This window comes from Heloderma suspectum, chromosome 1, assembly GCF_057233095.1.
Source record: "Heloderma suspectum isolate Gila_16-S chromosome 1, 16-S_ref, whole genome shotgun sequence".
Classification (NCBI taxonomy): Eukaryota; Metazoa; Chordata; class Lepidosauria; order Squamata; family Helodermatidae; genus Heloderma; species Heloderma suspectum.
This window is the reverse complement of record NC_139458.1, coordinates 17,557,947-17,571,553: the sequence shown is the minus strand read 5'-3', so window position 1 is coordinate 17,571,553 and position 13,607 is coordinate 17,557,947. Positions and strand designations below refer to the sequence as shown.

The following is a 13,607-nucleotide window of genomic DNA, read 5'->3' as shown; positions in this document are numbered from 1 at the left end:
GCATTCATAGAAGCATCGCTTCCAAATCCCGGGAAGTACTAGTTCCCCTCTACTCAGCACTGGTTAGGCCTCATCTGGAGTACTGTGTCCAGTTCTGGGCACCACACTTGAAGAAGGATGCAGACAAACTGGAGAGGGTTCAGAGGAGGGCAACAAAGATGATCAGGGGACTGGAAACAAAGCCCTACGAGGAGAGACTGAAAGAAAAGGGCATGTTTAGCCTTGAGAAGAGAAGACTGAGGGGAGATATGATAGCACTCTTCAAGTACTTGAAAGGTTGTCACAGAGAGGAAGGCCAGGATCTCTTCTCGATCACCCCAGAGTGCAGGACACGGAATAATGGGCTCAAGTTACAGGAAGCCAGATTCCGGCTGAACATCAGGAAAAACGTCCTGACTGTCAGAGCAATACGACAATGGAACCAATTACCTGGGGAGGTGGTGGGCTCTCCCACCCTGGAGGCCTTCAAGACGAGGCTGGGCAGCCATTTGTCAGGGATGCTCTGACTTGGATTCCTGCATTAAGCAGGGGGTTGGACTCGATGGCCTTGTAGGCCCCTTCCAACCCTACTATTCTATGATTCTATGAAAGCACCTACCACAGGCAGACACCCCACAGCCTCATTGGCTCCTGACCAGTGAAATTCCCTCGACCTGCCCATTCCTCACCCCCTCCTGGCCCAATCAGCCTGGATAAAGGGAGTCCAGTTACTATGTTACATTGACTCTCATAGAACACCCGGGAAGAGACTTGCTTCTGGTGACTATGATGCGGAGATTATGCAGCTCTGCCTAGGCCAGGACTGTTTAGTATTGTTTGTTTTCTTTCTTTTGCTGCTTATCTCTCCAACTCTACTGATTATAAACAAACATTTATGCTTTAAACCCTGGGATTTACTTGCTCTTTTACATAGCCCACCACCCATGCGCCTAACCCATTCTGGACTGTGCTACAGGCTGAGAAGGAGAGGTAAAGGGAATACATGGATTGGGCCCTTGGCTGGCAACAACCACCACGGCTTGCTAAGAGTGTTCCCCTTCCCAATTAAATATAAACTACAAGTTCTGGGTTTCTTCCTCACTGAGCCCTAGGTGTTTTTTAAAGGAGGAAATGGTGAACGTTTACTCGTAAATAAAGCAAATAAAGTGTATTCCAGCTCGATCCACTTTGCAGGACAGGGTAGGGGGAATAGCCTTCACGGGACAGTGACTTTTAGAAGTACAGGAAATACACCCATGTCTTAAGGTCTATAATAATATCGTGGGGGGTGTGGGAGAAACACAAATCTATTTCCAAGAAGAGGAACAGGACCTCAGGATCCATTTCTGGAGATATGCCATACAAGTTATTTTCCACTTTATTATAGAATCATAGAACAGTACGCTTGGAAGGAGCCTACAGGGCCATTGAGTCCAACCCCCTGCTCAATGCAGGAGTCCAAGTCAGCGCATCCCTGACAGATGGCTGTCCAGCCTCATCTTGAATGCCTCCAGTGTGGGAGAGCCCACCACCTCCCTAGGTCATTGGTTCCATTCTCATATTGCTCTAACAGTCAGGAAGCTTTTCCTGGTGTTCAGCTGGAATCTGGCTTCCTGTCACTTGAGCCCATGATTCCGTGTCCTGCACTCTGGGATGATCAGGAAGAGATCCTGGCCTTCCTCTCTGTGACAACCTTTCAAGTACTTGAAGAGCGCTATCCTATCTCCCCTCAGTCTTCTCTTCTCAAGGCTGAACATGCCCAGTTCTTTCAGTCTCTCCTCAATAGGGCTTTGTTTCCAGTCCCCCGATCATCTTTGTTGCCCTCCTCTGAACCCTCTCCAGTTTGTATGCATCCTTCTTTCAATTACACTGAAAATCATACTTATTTATTTATTGGAACATTTATTACATTTAAAGAAACCCTCAACTGGATAACAACACAGTTTAAAAGGCTCTGGAATAGCTGCTGAACCAAGGAGAACAAAAAGCAATTTGCGGGTACCACAGAATGCTCCCCCACATAAAGCCCTCAGTATCTATAGCCCTTTAAACAACAGCCCCCCCCCCCCCCCCGCATTTCAGGCATAAATGGAAGAGAGCAATCATCACTGTTCAGAACGTATGGAACTAACAACTTAACCAAGACAGAGCCTATGAAAGACAATTTCAAAGCAGCATTAAAGGTTTAGACTAGATGTAACGTTCTGTGCGTGTTCTGTCTTGAGCCACAAACTGAAGCTCAGCCACACCTAAGAAAATCAGCATATTGGTATGCTAGTAAAATCCCCAAATGCTTTACTAAAGGAAATGATTCTAACAAGATGTATAGCTCAGTTTCTATATACCTTGTGGTGCAGACTCACAATCTTACGCACTCACGTCCTTGTAATGAACCATCTGAACATTTGGAAGAAGTACAGCCATTACTACTACTGCTAGTCCAGCATAAAGAGGAAGGCATACTTACTCTGAGTGCACGTACGCCCTTCCCAACCTTCTTTACAGATGCAAGAAAAGGACTCCCCACTGCCAACACAGGTTCCACCATTTAAACAAGGGTTAGGAATACAGCTGCTGTTCTTAGCTTTAGGAGGGGGGGAAAAAACAGTTTTTCTAACCACAGGGATCCAAATATGAGAGTTCAACTGACATCTCAAGTATGCATATTATTAAAATCATGTTAATCTCACTTTTTAGTTTTTAATCTATGAGCTGGCTTACAACAGAGCAATAATGAAAACAATACCAAATAATCAGACTATAATTATCCACTGATACAGCACCAAAAGCCTGCCAAAAAACGTTTTTGCAGCTTGTCTAACAAGCGCCATCATAAAAAAGAGCAAGGAACGCCTCCCGTCCATAACCTGGCAATGTCCTCTCTAGCACCCACCCATGGTACTTTAGACAGAAAGGTGGGTGAGAGACAGACAGACGCACAGAGCAAGGCCTCAGCTGCTGGTCTAAACGTGTCACAAATACGCTGATGTTACCAAGACACCAAACCTTGTTGCATGGGCCATATTTCCACCCATCCATGTTCAGATTATTCAGTGTTCCCCTCACTGCCCTCATATATCTCAACATGGTTCTGGAGTAGCCAACAATTATTGATTGATTGACTGATTGGCTGCCTTTCAGGCAGTAGCCCTCCCAAGGCAGCTTACAGCAATAAAATACATAAAAATAGTTAAAATACTGAAAGCAGTAATAACAAAACAACAATAAAAGCCAATAATAAAACCAGCAATAACAATGGCAGTAACAGCAACAATAGCAGTCATATCAAGAGAAGGCCATGGTAAAGTAATATGCTTTCAAGGACTTCTTAAAAGCCTGCAATGACAGAGCATGGCAGACTTCCAGTGGCAGCTTGTTCCAAAGGTGTGGGGCCACTGCAGAGAAGGCCCTCTCACGTGTGATCACTCACCTGACTGCTCTCATGGGTGGGCAAATGAGAAAGGCCTCTCTTTCTATCTTACAGTGTGGGCAAGCTGATATGGGTGAAGGCGGTCCTTCAAGTAACTCAGTCCCAAACTGTTTAAGGCTTTAAAGGTCAAAACCAGTACTCTGAATTGGGCTCAGAAACACACCAGTAACTAGTGCAGCTCGTGCAGCATATGCATTATGTGATCAAATCGCCTTGCCCCCACCAATACTTGGGCAGCCACATTCTGCATGAGCTGGAGTTTCTGAACCACCTTCAAAGGCAGCCCCACATACAGCACATTACAGTAGTCCAGCCTGGACGTCACTAGTGTGAGGATAACTGAGACAAGGTCCATCCTCTCCAGATAGGACTGTAGCTGGAGTACCAGCCTAAGCTGGTAAAAAGCACTCCTGGACACCTCAGTCAGCTGGGCTTCTCCAGTTAGCTCAGAGTCCAGGAGGACTCTCAGACTGCGCACTTTGTCTTTTAAAGTAAAGTGCTTCATCCCATAACCCAATCCTTTCCCTCTTCTCCCATACAGTCAGCCAAAACTGGCTTCAAGTTTTATGTCAAAGCAGCTCACTTAGACATAAACAAGACATGAGCTAAATACTTTCCCCTGAGGACTATTATACACTAACCATGCTTTCTCCAGGTCACTAAATGAGACTGGGGAAGGAAGAAACACAGACTGCTTATAATCATCCTATTGAGCAACACAGACACACATCCAATTTGAAGAAAACATTATTGAGCAGACTAAGCACTTACCAATGTTGCAAGTGCTTCCTTTCCACTCTGGAGGACAAGAGCACCGAAAAGTATCACCATCATCATAACACGTTCCTCCATTGGTACATGTATTTGCATCACACTGGTACTCACCTAAAGACCATGAGGACAAATTTAAGCAGCTGATCACATGTACAACCTTTTTTTTTCTTGAGGAAAAAAGTGCTGAATTTGTGTGTTAAATGGGAACAGGTACACTATTTATGGCATTGGATAGACCCAACTTTCAGGGTGTTTTAGGGCGCAATCCTGTGCATGTTTAGACAGAAAAAAGTCCTGTAACTGCCAGTATTCCCCAGTCAGCATAGTTGGCTGGAGAATACTGGGAGTTGTATGGCTTTTTTCTATCTAAATATACATAGGATTGCCCCCTTAAGCATCCAGGGGCTTTCAGGATAACCTAGGATAACAAACCTAAATGAATATATACATTATTCTCCCTAAATATGATCTGTGAAAATAATAATTCCAAAAGGCAGTTTGAAATTTTATAAAATAATGCTGTCAGTCAGAAGCTATAGCTTTTTATTTTGGTATAACATGATTTCTAAGATAATTCAAACCCTATTCTCCGGATCCATTCAACAAGTTGTGGGAAATTTTGGAGGAAAGCAGACAATTATTGGACTTGTTTGTGCACAGCGTCCGTCATCCAATCAATTTTACGGGATTTTAGAGCTTCCTTTCCAATTTCTGATTATTTTAAGCAACACACCATCACCTAGAACACAGACTTACTTGAATGGCATGTTTTCCCTTTCCAGCCATTTGTACATTCACAGTAGAAGTCATTCTCTAAATCAATGCATCGGCCTCCATTGTGACATGGATTTGGAGAGCAGTCATTAAAATCTAAAAAATTCAAAGGTAAAAAATACCTTAGCAAAAGACAGAAAGGATTCCAGAGAAGAGTACCAGAAGACAGATGACAATTTCAGTTGCTGAGATTGCAGAAGCAGCTAAAAACTGGTCTTAGAAACCATTTCATTGTAAAAACAATGCAACAAGCCAAGTTGAGGTGTATATTACTAGTCTTTGGTCTGGATTCAAATGTTACCTTAACTATAGACTCCCTGAATGGCTTTGGGCAATCTCATCCATGTCTTAACCTTTGACTACTAGGCACCAAACCAGAGTAAGATGGTTTTGCTTAAGTCCCACTGAACTCAGTGGGACAAGTTAGTTGTGAAATTAGAGCCCCACAGATTTAAAACAGGACTTGACTAACTCTGGACACAGTTCTAATCTATGTATTTTAATGGAATATTAGTCTGCCTTACTGGGTTGTTGGGAGGGCAAGCCAGATAAGAGTGCAAAGGATTTTAATACCTAGACACATGGGGCTGATACCAAGCATGATTTCGGATGTTAGTATCACATATGGTACACTTCTGCTACCCAGCTAATTCCATAGGAAGAGCACAGCTCAGTAAGCTAAGGATGTGCTTCACATGCAGCAGGTATCAGGTTTAATCCCTGCCCTCTCTAGTTAAAGGGTTTCATGTTGCTGGACTGAGCAAGGAACCTCTGCCCGGAAAGGTGGAGAGACACTGTCAGTCAGCGGGCACAACACTGGGTTATGCGGATCTGTGTTCTGACTCTGTACTGGGCTGCTTTGTCATGTATTCACACCTACAGAGAATCTGATCAGTTTGGCCCAGGAACTACTCCATGGCATTTTTAGCTGAACAGTAAAATGCAGTCATGGACTTTGCACAAATGGTACAAATCATCTGAAACACGTTAATGCAGTAGACTGTGCATTATGCTACAGTAAACCACTTAAACCCCTGTTCAGAAGGAAGCCTCTGATCTTGAAGGTTTCAACGTATCCAATGCCCTGCCAGGCTGCTACCAGCAGGATGTGAGGAGCAACAGAGGTGATTCATAGAATCATAGAATAGTAGGGCTGGAAGGGGCTTACAAGACCATCGAGTCCAACCCCCTGCTTGAGGCAGGAATCCAAGTCAGAGCATCCCTGACAGATGGCTGTCCAGCCTCATCTTGAATGCCTCCAGTGTGGGAGAGCCCACTACCTCCCTAGGGTAGAGATTCCCCCCTCTCTGGCCTCCTTTCAAATGTTTTCCCACTAACTGGTATTTGAGCCTAGAGGGGGTGCACAGACAGGGGCTGGGCCAGGCGAGGCCATAGGATCCCTCATTTCCCCCCCTCACCTCTCTTCTCCCCTCCCTGCCCATCCGAACACCCCATTTTTCCTCCCTCTGAGACTGCATTTGTGTACTTGGGAAGTAGCCAGCACGGTTCTTTCCGGGGCGGCTGCAAAGGAGGAGGGGAACAGGATAAGAACTCCAAGTCTCCCTCCCGAGGTTGTAGCAGTGTCTACGGCCTCAGGAGGGGGATTCCGAACAATCCTATGGTCCTTGGGACGCTCTCCCAGGGACCATAGGATTGCTCTCTAATTCACAGAATTATTACATACATCCTGTCTATGTAAAAGACCATTCAGGTTTGCCAACATGCAAATACTATTATCACACCTCATTGAGACTTTTATTTGAAGTAGCTTTTTCTGTTCTGAGAGCTGTCAACCAGGGTCAGAGAAAGCAAACTTCCCTTTAATAAACCTAACCTGGGTAAGTACATGTTTCTCCTTTTCATTTTTCTTTCCAGGCATGCACTCCAGCTCTTCGACAGATAAAAACAAATTAACCCGAGTTTGAGAATTAAGGCTACAATCCTAAGTATAATTTTCCTCATGTAAACCCCAATAAATGTCTGAGTGAAACACACTTAGGATTGGATTGTAAGTGAGGGTAAGATCCTATAGCTGCTTCTACCATGTTAACATTTAGCTATACTCACTGATATCACACAGTTTTCCTTCCCAGCCACTCTGGCAGAAGCACCTGAAATTGTTGACTTCATCTATGCAAGTCCCACCATTCTTGCAAGGGTCTCCGAGACAGTCATTGATATCTAAGAACAACAACGCACCATCACTACTGTCATTTTATTTGGTGTAATAAAGCACACCAGTGTTCATCCTTGTAGCGAGTCATTTTGGGGGGTTACTGAAATGTCATTCATTCATTCATTCATTCATTTCTATACCGCCCAATAGCCAAAGCTCTCTGGGCGGTTCACAAAAATTAAAACCAAACAGCACACAATAAAACAATTTAAAATATATAGAACATTAAAACCACAATATAACAATACAACCACAATAAAACCTAGCAGCAGTGCAGGAGTTTAAAATACTGATTTAAAACAGCAAAGCTAAAAATTTAGAAAGCTAAAATGCTAAAATGCCTGGGAAAATAAAAAGGTCTTCACCTGGCGCCGAAAGGAATACAATGTAGGTGCCAGGCGAACCTCACCAGGGAGCTCATTCCAGAGCCGGAATGTCTTAGAACAGAAATCTCCAACCAATATACAAAACCATTAAGAAGCGTACAACAAAATGTCCTGAGACAGCTTTGGAAAGTCCCCACTTTTTTCAAGACAGGACTGGACACATCTATAAAGCTCATTTGTGAATTAATCTGCTGCTTCATTGGGGTCTAGTGCTGTTTTTCTATGTTTTCTGTTTCCAGCTATCTTGGGAGGACCCGACTGCCGTCATTGAAACAACAGAAACTCTCCCACCTAGAGACAGGACATTGTATTGGATAGGCTTTCTGTTTTGCTAACTTCCTTAAGGAACATCCAGCATATGACAATCGCTTATTTGAACAACCTGGAATTTGTTTTATTAAGCTACCCCTTGTGTGCATGGGCACTTCCAATGTGGCAAGTCTTGATCTGGCTTTCTATAAGCTAGAAAATATGGGTCAATTTGTGGGTGAAAAATATAGTTTAGAGTAGGGGTGGGCAGAATAGAGGCTTGCCAAATTGACTGTGGACTTGATTTTTTCTTTTCTTTTCTTTTCAAGGATCTCAAGTTTCTCCAGCTGGAACCAGATGCAAAATAGCGGCTCCAGGGGAACATGGTGTCCCAATGCCTACACATGCTCAGCCCAGGAATTCGTTATCAGTACCAAAACTAACCTTACAATTCTGTCACACAAAAAACTAGTTCTGGTTCCCACACGAGATCTCTCTGTTTCAGCAGTCTTCTTGTTGTTGTTAAACAATTGGGAGTTGGAAACCCTTGTCAATCAACTGCAAGTCACCCAGAGATCTACCAATCTACCTCCCCCTGGAGCGGGGAGTTGGACTACAAGTCCTTCTGCCATGTTCTACGACTGCAAATCTATACTCAAGTTTGAATGTAGCAGGCAGACATTTTGCTGTCCAAGTGGTACCCAGACTCTGCTTAAAGCAGAGGTGAGCAACTGTGGGAGGTCTGGTGGCCATTCCCCCCCCCCAACACCCCCAGCGGGCCACATTTCCCTCTTGCAGCACCATTTAAAAAAATGGCATCCATAGTGGTTACAGATACCATTTTCCCACCAGAAACTGTTTTATTTTTACCTATTTTGGGGGCCAGGGGGGCTTCATATGGCCCGTGTGTTGCCCACCTGTAGTTAAAGAAATAAATTCCTGTACACATCCACCAAAAGTGACATTTGACTCATCATCCAATGGATCTTTAAAGAGGTCACGAATACACAGTCTTCATTTAATGGTTTGCGCCACATAGAACCTGTCCATGGTAAGAAACCTGCCCATTTTCCTGCAGAAAGTGAACTGCTAATATTCATGGCCAAGCTTTGAAATTTGAACCAATGACTTAGGGTTCACAAGCTGTCACCCTAAATAGTTTAGAAGTAATATTCTTTAAAATAAGTCCAAGCTTTAGAGCACTGTTTTTAATAAAGCAGTTTTTCCTCCACTTACTTTCGTGACAGTATGTTCCAGTAAAGCCCTTCTCACAGGCACAAGTAAAATTGCCTCCTGGTTGACTGACGCACCGTCCATGAGGCCCACACACACTGGAGGAGATTAAGCGGATGCCTTTCCGGGTAGCATTAGTGAAGACCTCTATCGTACAGCTGTCTATGACTAAGAATAAGATACATAGGTTTAAAAAACAAACACACACAAAACCTACATGTTGGTTAGAAGTCCAACATAAAAAATGTGGCTTTTAGTTCTTAGCGTATGGAATTCCATTTGACCTTAACATTTGATTTTGCTAATATTTCAGAAAAACAATCAAGGGTCTTGTGGAACCTTCACCTAACTTGGTTATGGCAGAAGCTTTTGTGGACTACAGACTAGTTCAGGTGCATGAAGTGTTCTTAATATTAGCAAGCAGATTTGATCATGAAATCTGGATGTGTCAAAAATGCTCACTGAAACTTTATTTAAGGGGTAGGTAAAGGAATGACTATGTACACACCAGACATTTATTTTCCACAAGAGGACTGATGTGCTATTGTTTTTTTTCCTCCTCATTTTGGTCTTACATGTTAAAATCAAATATATACAGTTTTTTAAAATGCTTCTGCATTGTTAAATTCATCACACTAATTAAAAAAATTAGCACATGATCACTTCTGCTGCAATATGCAAATTTTCATCTAGCTTCTTTTGGCTACTATAAAGTGAACATTTTTGTAAGACAGAAGATACCTTTACAAGAATTATTTTTGCAGTGATCCTTGAGGTGAGAGCAGTTCTTTCCATCATAGTCATCAGAGCAAGCACAATAATAGTCTTGCCTCAGGTCATAACATTTAGCTTCGTTTTGGCAAGGGTTGGGCTTGCAGAGATCAATATTAAGCTGCAAAAGATTTAGACAACATCGGTTAAATTGTCCTAAAATATGCCAACAGACAGTGTTGCATAGATTCATAAGGCTAACTTTTATTGCAGATACTTCAGCCTTTACAAATTAGATGTGTACACCCAGGAGTGGCTTTGCACTGACAGAAGTAGCCACTGACAGAAGTATTCTGCAGTCCAAATTAAGTTCTCATTTAAACCAGAGAAGCACAACCCAAATCCCTAAGAGCCACTTTTACTAATTCCAGAGAATGTATTGCCATGTTAAGAAAGCCTTTTTAAAAATTCAATGCAGTTGGTTATAACCCATTATGTTAACTCCCTTGTCTACTTTGCAACCTCTAGCATGCTCTCTTCTTTCTCTCTGCATCAGACCAGGTCTCAGAGCAGATATATAATTTCTTTGAACAAGCCAGATGCGAAACTAAGTTTCCCTTGCATTTTGTCCCCTCTGATAAACCAACAGCAAGCAGGGTAATGGGCAGATGAGCATTAATGAAGAAAGGTGGTTGCATTACTTATGTATTTATAACGTTTATATACTGTTCCATATCTAAACAGCAGTGAACAATAAACGATAAAAGAGAAAAGAATAAAACACCATATTACAATTTGTTATTTAAAAAAACAGTATCAGTAAAAACTGTGGCTGGTCAGGCAAGGAAGGCTTCCTGAAATAAAGATTTTTTCAGGAGGCACTGAAAACACAGTGTTGGCACTTGCGTGACCTCCAGAGGCAGGGAGTTCTATAATTACCCACAGGGGTGTTGTTAGGTTCTTAAAAGATCTGGGGCACAGGCCCATAACACAAAGGTGCATATCTACCTATCTATATGCATGTCTTGGTGCACCTCTAATATATATAGATATAGGTATATGTGTGTGCACGCGCATGTTGTGTGCTTGCATGTGTGTATAGATTACATACACACATACATGCTTAAGTAGTGTGCACTGAGCCCCACACCCCACTTCAACTCAGACCCTGATTCAGCATTTTGGAAAACTTCCCTCTTCTGCTCGGGCCAATTTGTAGTCAGACCACGCTCAGCACCAAACCTGAGTCAACGTTTGGAAAAATGAGTGTTTATCCTTCGTGTTGACTATTATGGGAAATTAGAAAAAAACTGTACCCTTTTTCTCTTGGTCAGAACTGGATAATTTCAGGCATACTAGCCCCCTAGAGGGGGATTACACCTGCCCAATGTCAGAAAAATAGGTGCAGGGTTTTTATTTTGATTTTCTTTTAAAGGGAACTTCCAATAACATTTTAATTCCTTGGGAGAATTGGATAAAAATTTCAGGATTCATTGCCCCATCAGAGGAGATCATGTCTGCCAAATTCCAGAATGACAGCCACAAGGGTTTTTGTTAAAGGCTGGCCTTGGGATTTTGAGGTCTCCAAAAGAGGACATACGTATCTCCCTATGTTCCTTGTGGACCACTGTTCTGAAAACTACAGACAGACTAGAGTTGTCCCTAAGTAAGAAACCAGGAAAGTTTCAGAAGAATAGGTGCAGCAGTTCATGAGGAAGGGGAGTTCTCCAATTTGGAGGAGGGAGTGATTTGCTTTCTCTTCTCTTCCCCCTTCCCCAATATTTTTTGGGTAAATTTGTATGAAAATGCACAGGTCATTAGAGGTGTCCCCCAGGCAAGAAACCGGCAAAGTTTCTGAAGGATATACATGCATGCAAATTTAGTATGATTAGAATTTATTTACATTTCACAAATGTTAGCAGCAGAGGAACATGGGTAGGAAGGTGCTATTGCACTCATGTCCTGCTTGTGGCTTTCCCGTGGGCATCTGGTTGGTCACTGTGTGAACAGAATGCTGGACTAGATGGATCTTGGTCTGATGCATTACGGCTCCTCTTATGTTCTTAAACATAGAGTGCCTCTGAGCATGTGCCAAATGCTTTTCTTTCACCTCTGAGCAGTTACATTCTCCCCAATTCTATTCCCCACCATGCAACCATCCCTCCTCATCCACTAGCAACTCTTCATAAAAACAGATGTCTTGTTTTGTGCAACTCTCTTCTACCTCCTCCTTGTTATGCACAAGCTCCAATAACTTCATTTGTGCCTACACTTCACTAGGATTCAGCCAATGAGTCTGTTTCCAAAACTAGGACTAAGTTGTGGAGAAACTCTGAGCATGTATTAAGTGCCTTTCCCTCATCACTGAAGCTAGAGTTCATGCAACACCCCCCCCCAAAAAAAACCCCCCACAAATGACAAAACATGCATTCATTGGACAGAATTGGGTAGGCACTGTATTACGCCTCCAGTATTATGGTCACATCTTGGGACTTATTTCTGAGTAAACATGCAGGACATCATGGTGCAAACCTCCTTGCAAAGAGTAAGTTGTGCTAGAATCCTGTGTGCACTTTCCTGAGGGTAAGCCTCATTAAACATAATGGGGCTTCTGAGTATACACAGAATTGTATAAAAGAGCAGTATTTATCTCCCCTCCACTTAAAACACAAACCAAAAACTCCTATTTTTATTAAAGCTTTCTGTTCATAGGAACATAGGAAGCTGCCTTATACTGAGTCAGACCCTGGGTCCTTCTTGCGCAGTATTGTTGACACTGACTGACAGCAGTGGCTCTCCAGAGTTTCAGGCAGGATTCTTTCCTAGCCCTACCTGGGGACTGAACCTGGGACCTTCTGCATGCCAAGCATGCGCTCTACCACTGAGCTGCAGCCCTTCCTATTGCTGGATAATGTCAACTGACAAACAAAACAGCCCCAGTTTTGTTTCTCTGCAACCACGTGAACCCACTTTTCTCAAAGACGTGAGTGAGGAGAAGGAAAAAAAACAACCCTCTTGTCTGTTTGTATGAAGTCAAATACAGTTCAGAACTTCCCTTACCACCAAAGAAAATCTCTTTAAGAATTCCCTAAGATATGCTCTAGATGGAATAGAGAAGAGAATGAAAGAACAGGATAGGGGAGGGAAGAAGAATGGTAGTTGGAACTGCAGGAGGTGGGGTAGAGAGAATTCCCTAAGCCGAGTGGCTCCTTTCAAAAAGATAGTACTTCAGAGGAACTTAGGAGGCTGTGGAGGGTTTGTAAGGATTGCACGTACTTAAATTAACTTAATGAGGTGAGGTGGCGGAGGGCTTTTTCTAGATTTTTTAAAACTGTAGAACCTATTTAAAAGCCTCAGCAGTTCCTCGATCATGGCACCGCATAGTCCTAGCCCTTCTCTTGGAATAATTTGAGTCCTACAGCTATTTAGAAGAAATTAAGGAGAAAGAACTTTGTGGAGGCTGAATGGATCCTTTGCCGTACTGAAGCTACTAAACTTCTGCAGAATCCAAAGCTTCCAGTTTGAGGCAGTGAAAACAGATGCTGTGTGAAATATCAATATTTCACATGGAGCTTCCCTCTTCAAAATTTCTTTCCAAGCAAGCTCCCAACAGTGGGCATGTAAGAGCAGAAAAGTGGGGGGAAATAGATTTTTTGCACCTCAAAAAACAAAACACACACCAAAAAACAAAAAACCCTACACCAGAGACTAGGGATAGTAAGCTCCTAATGGTCACCTTAAACACCTTCTAATTAGGATCTCTAATCCTCTGTGTGGCTTGACAGTTTTTACTTTTTGTTCTAGTCTTTGAGAAAAGGAAAATTTACTCATGGCTAGCACAAAAGCCACTGGACCTGTCTGAAATTTGGCAGGTTCAGTCAGCTCCATAGGGGCT

The 13,607-nt window shown here is 42.8% G+C and overlaps 1 protein-coding gene across 2 annotated transcripts in view; it reads right to left on the bottom strand.

The window, feature by feature from the left end:
- JAG2 (jagged canonical Notch ligand 2) overlaps positions 1–13,607 on the bottom strand; it is a 126,093-nt gene that overhangs the window by 18,856 nt on the left and 93,630 nt on the right. For both annotated transcript variants that reach the window (XM_084837244.1, XM_084837249.1), the window contains 6 exons: positions 9,743–9,893; positions 9,005–9,169; positions 7,025–7,138; positions 4,940–5,053; positions 4,181–4,294; positions 2,447–2,563 (listed from right to left, as the gene is read on the bottom strand). In XM_084837244.1, the coding sequence (XP_084693370.1) occupies positions 2,447–2,563; positions 4,181–4,294; positions 4,940–5,053; positions 7,025–7,138; positions 9,005–9,169; positions 9,743–9,893 (775 nt within the window). The remainder of the gene's footprint in view (positions 1–2,446; positions 2,564–4,180; positions 4,295–4,939; positions 5,054–7,024; positions 7,139–9,004; positions 9,170–9,742; positions 9,894–13,607) is intronic.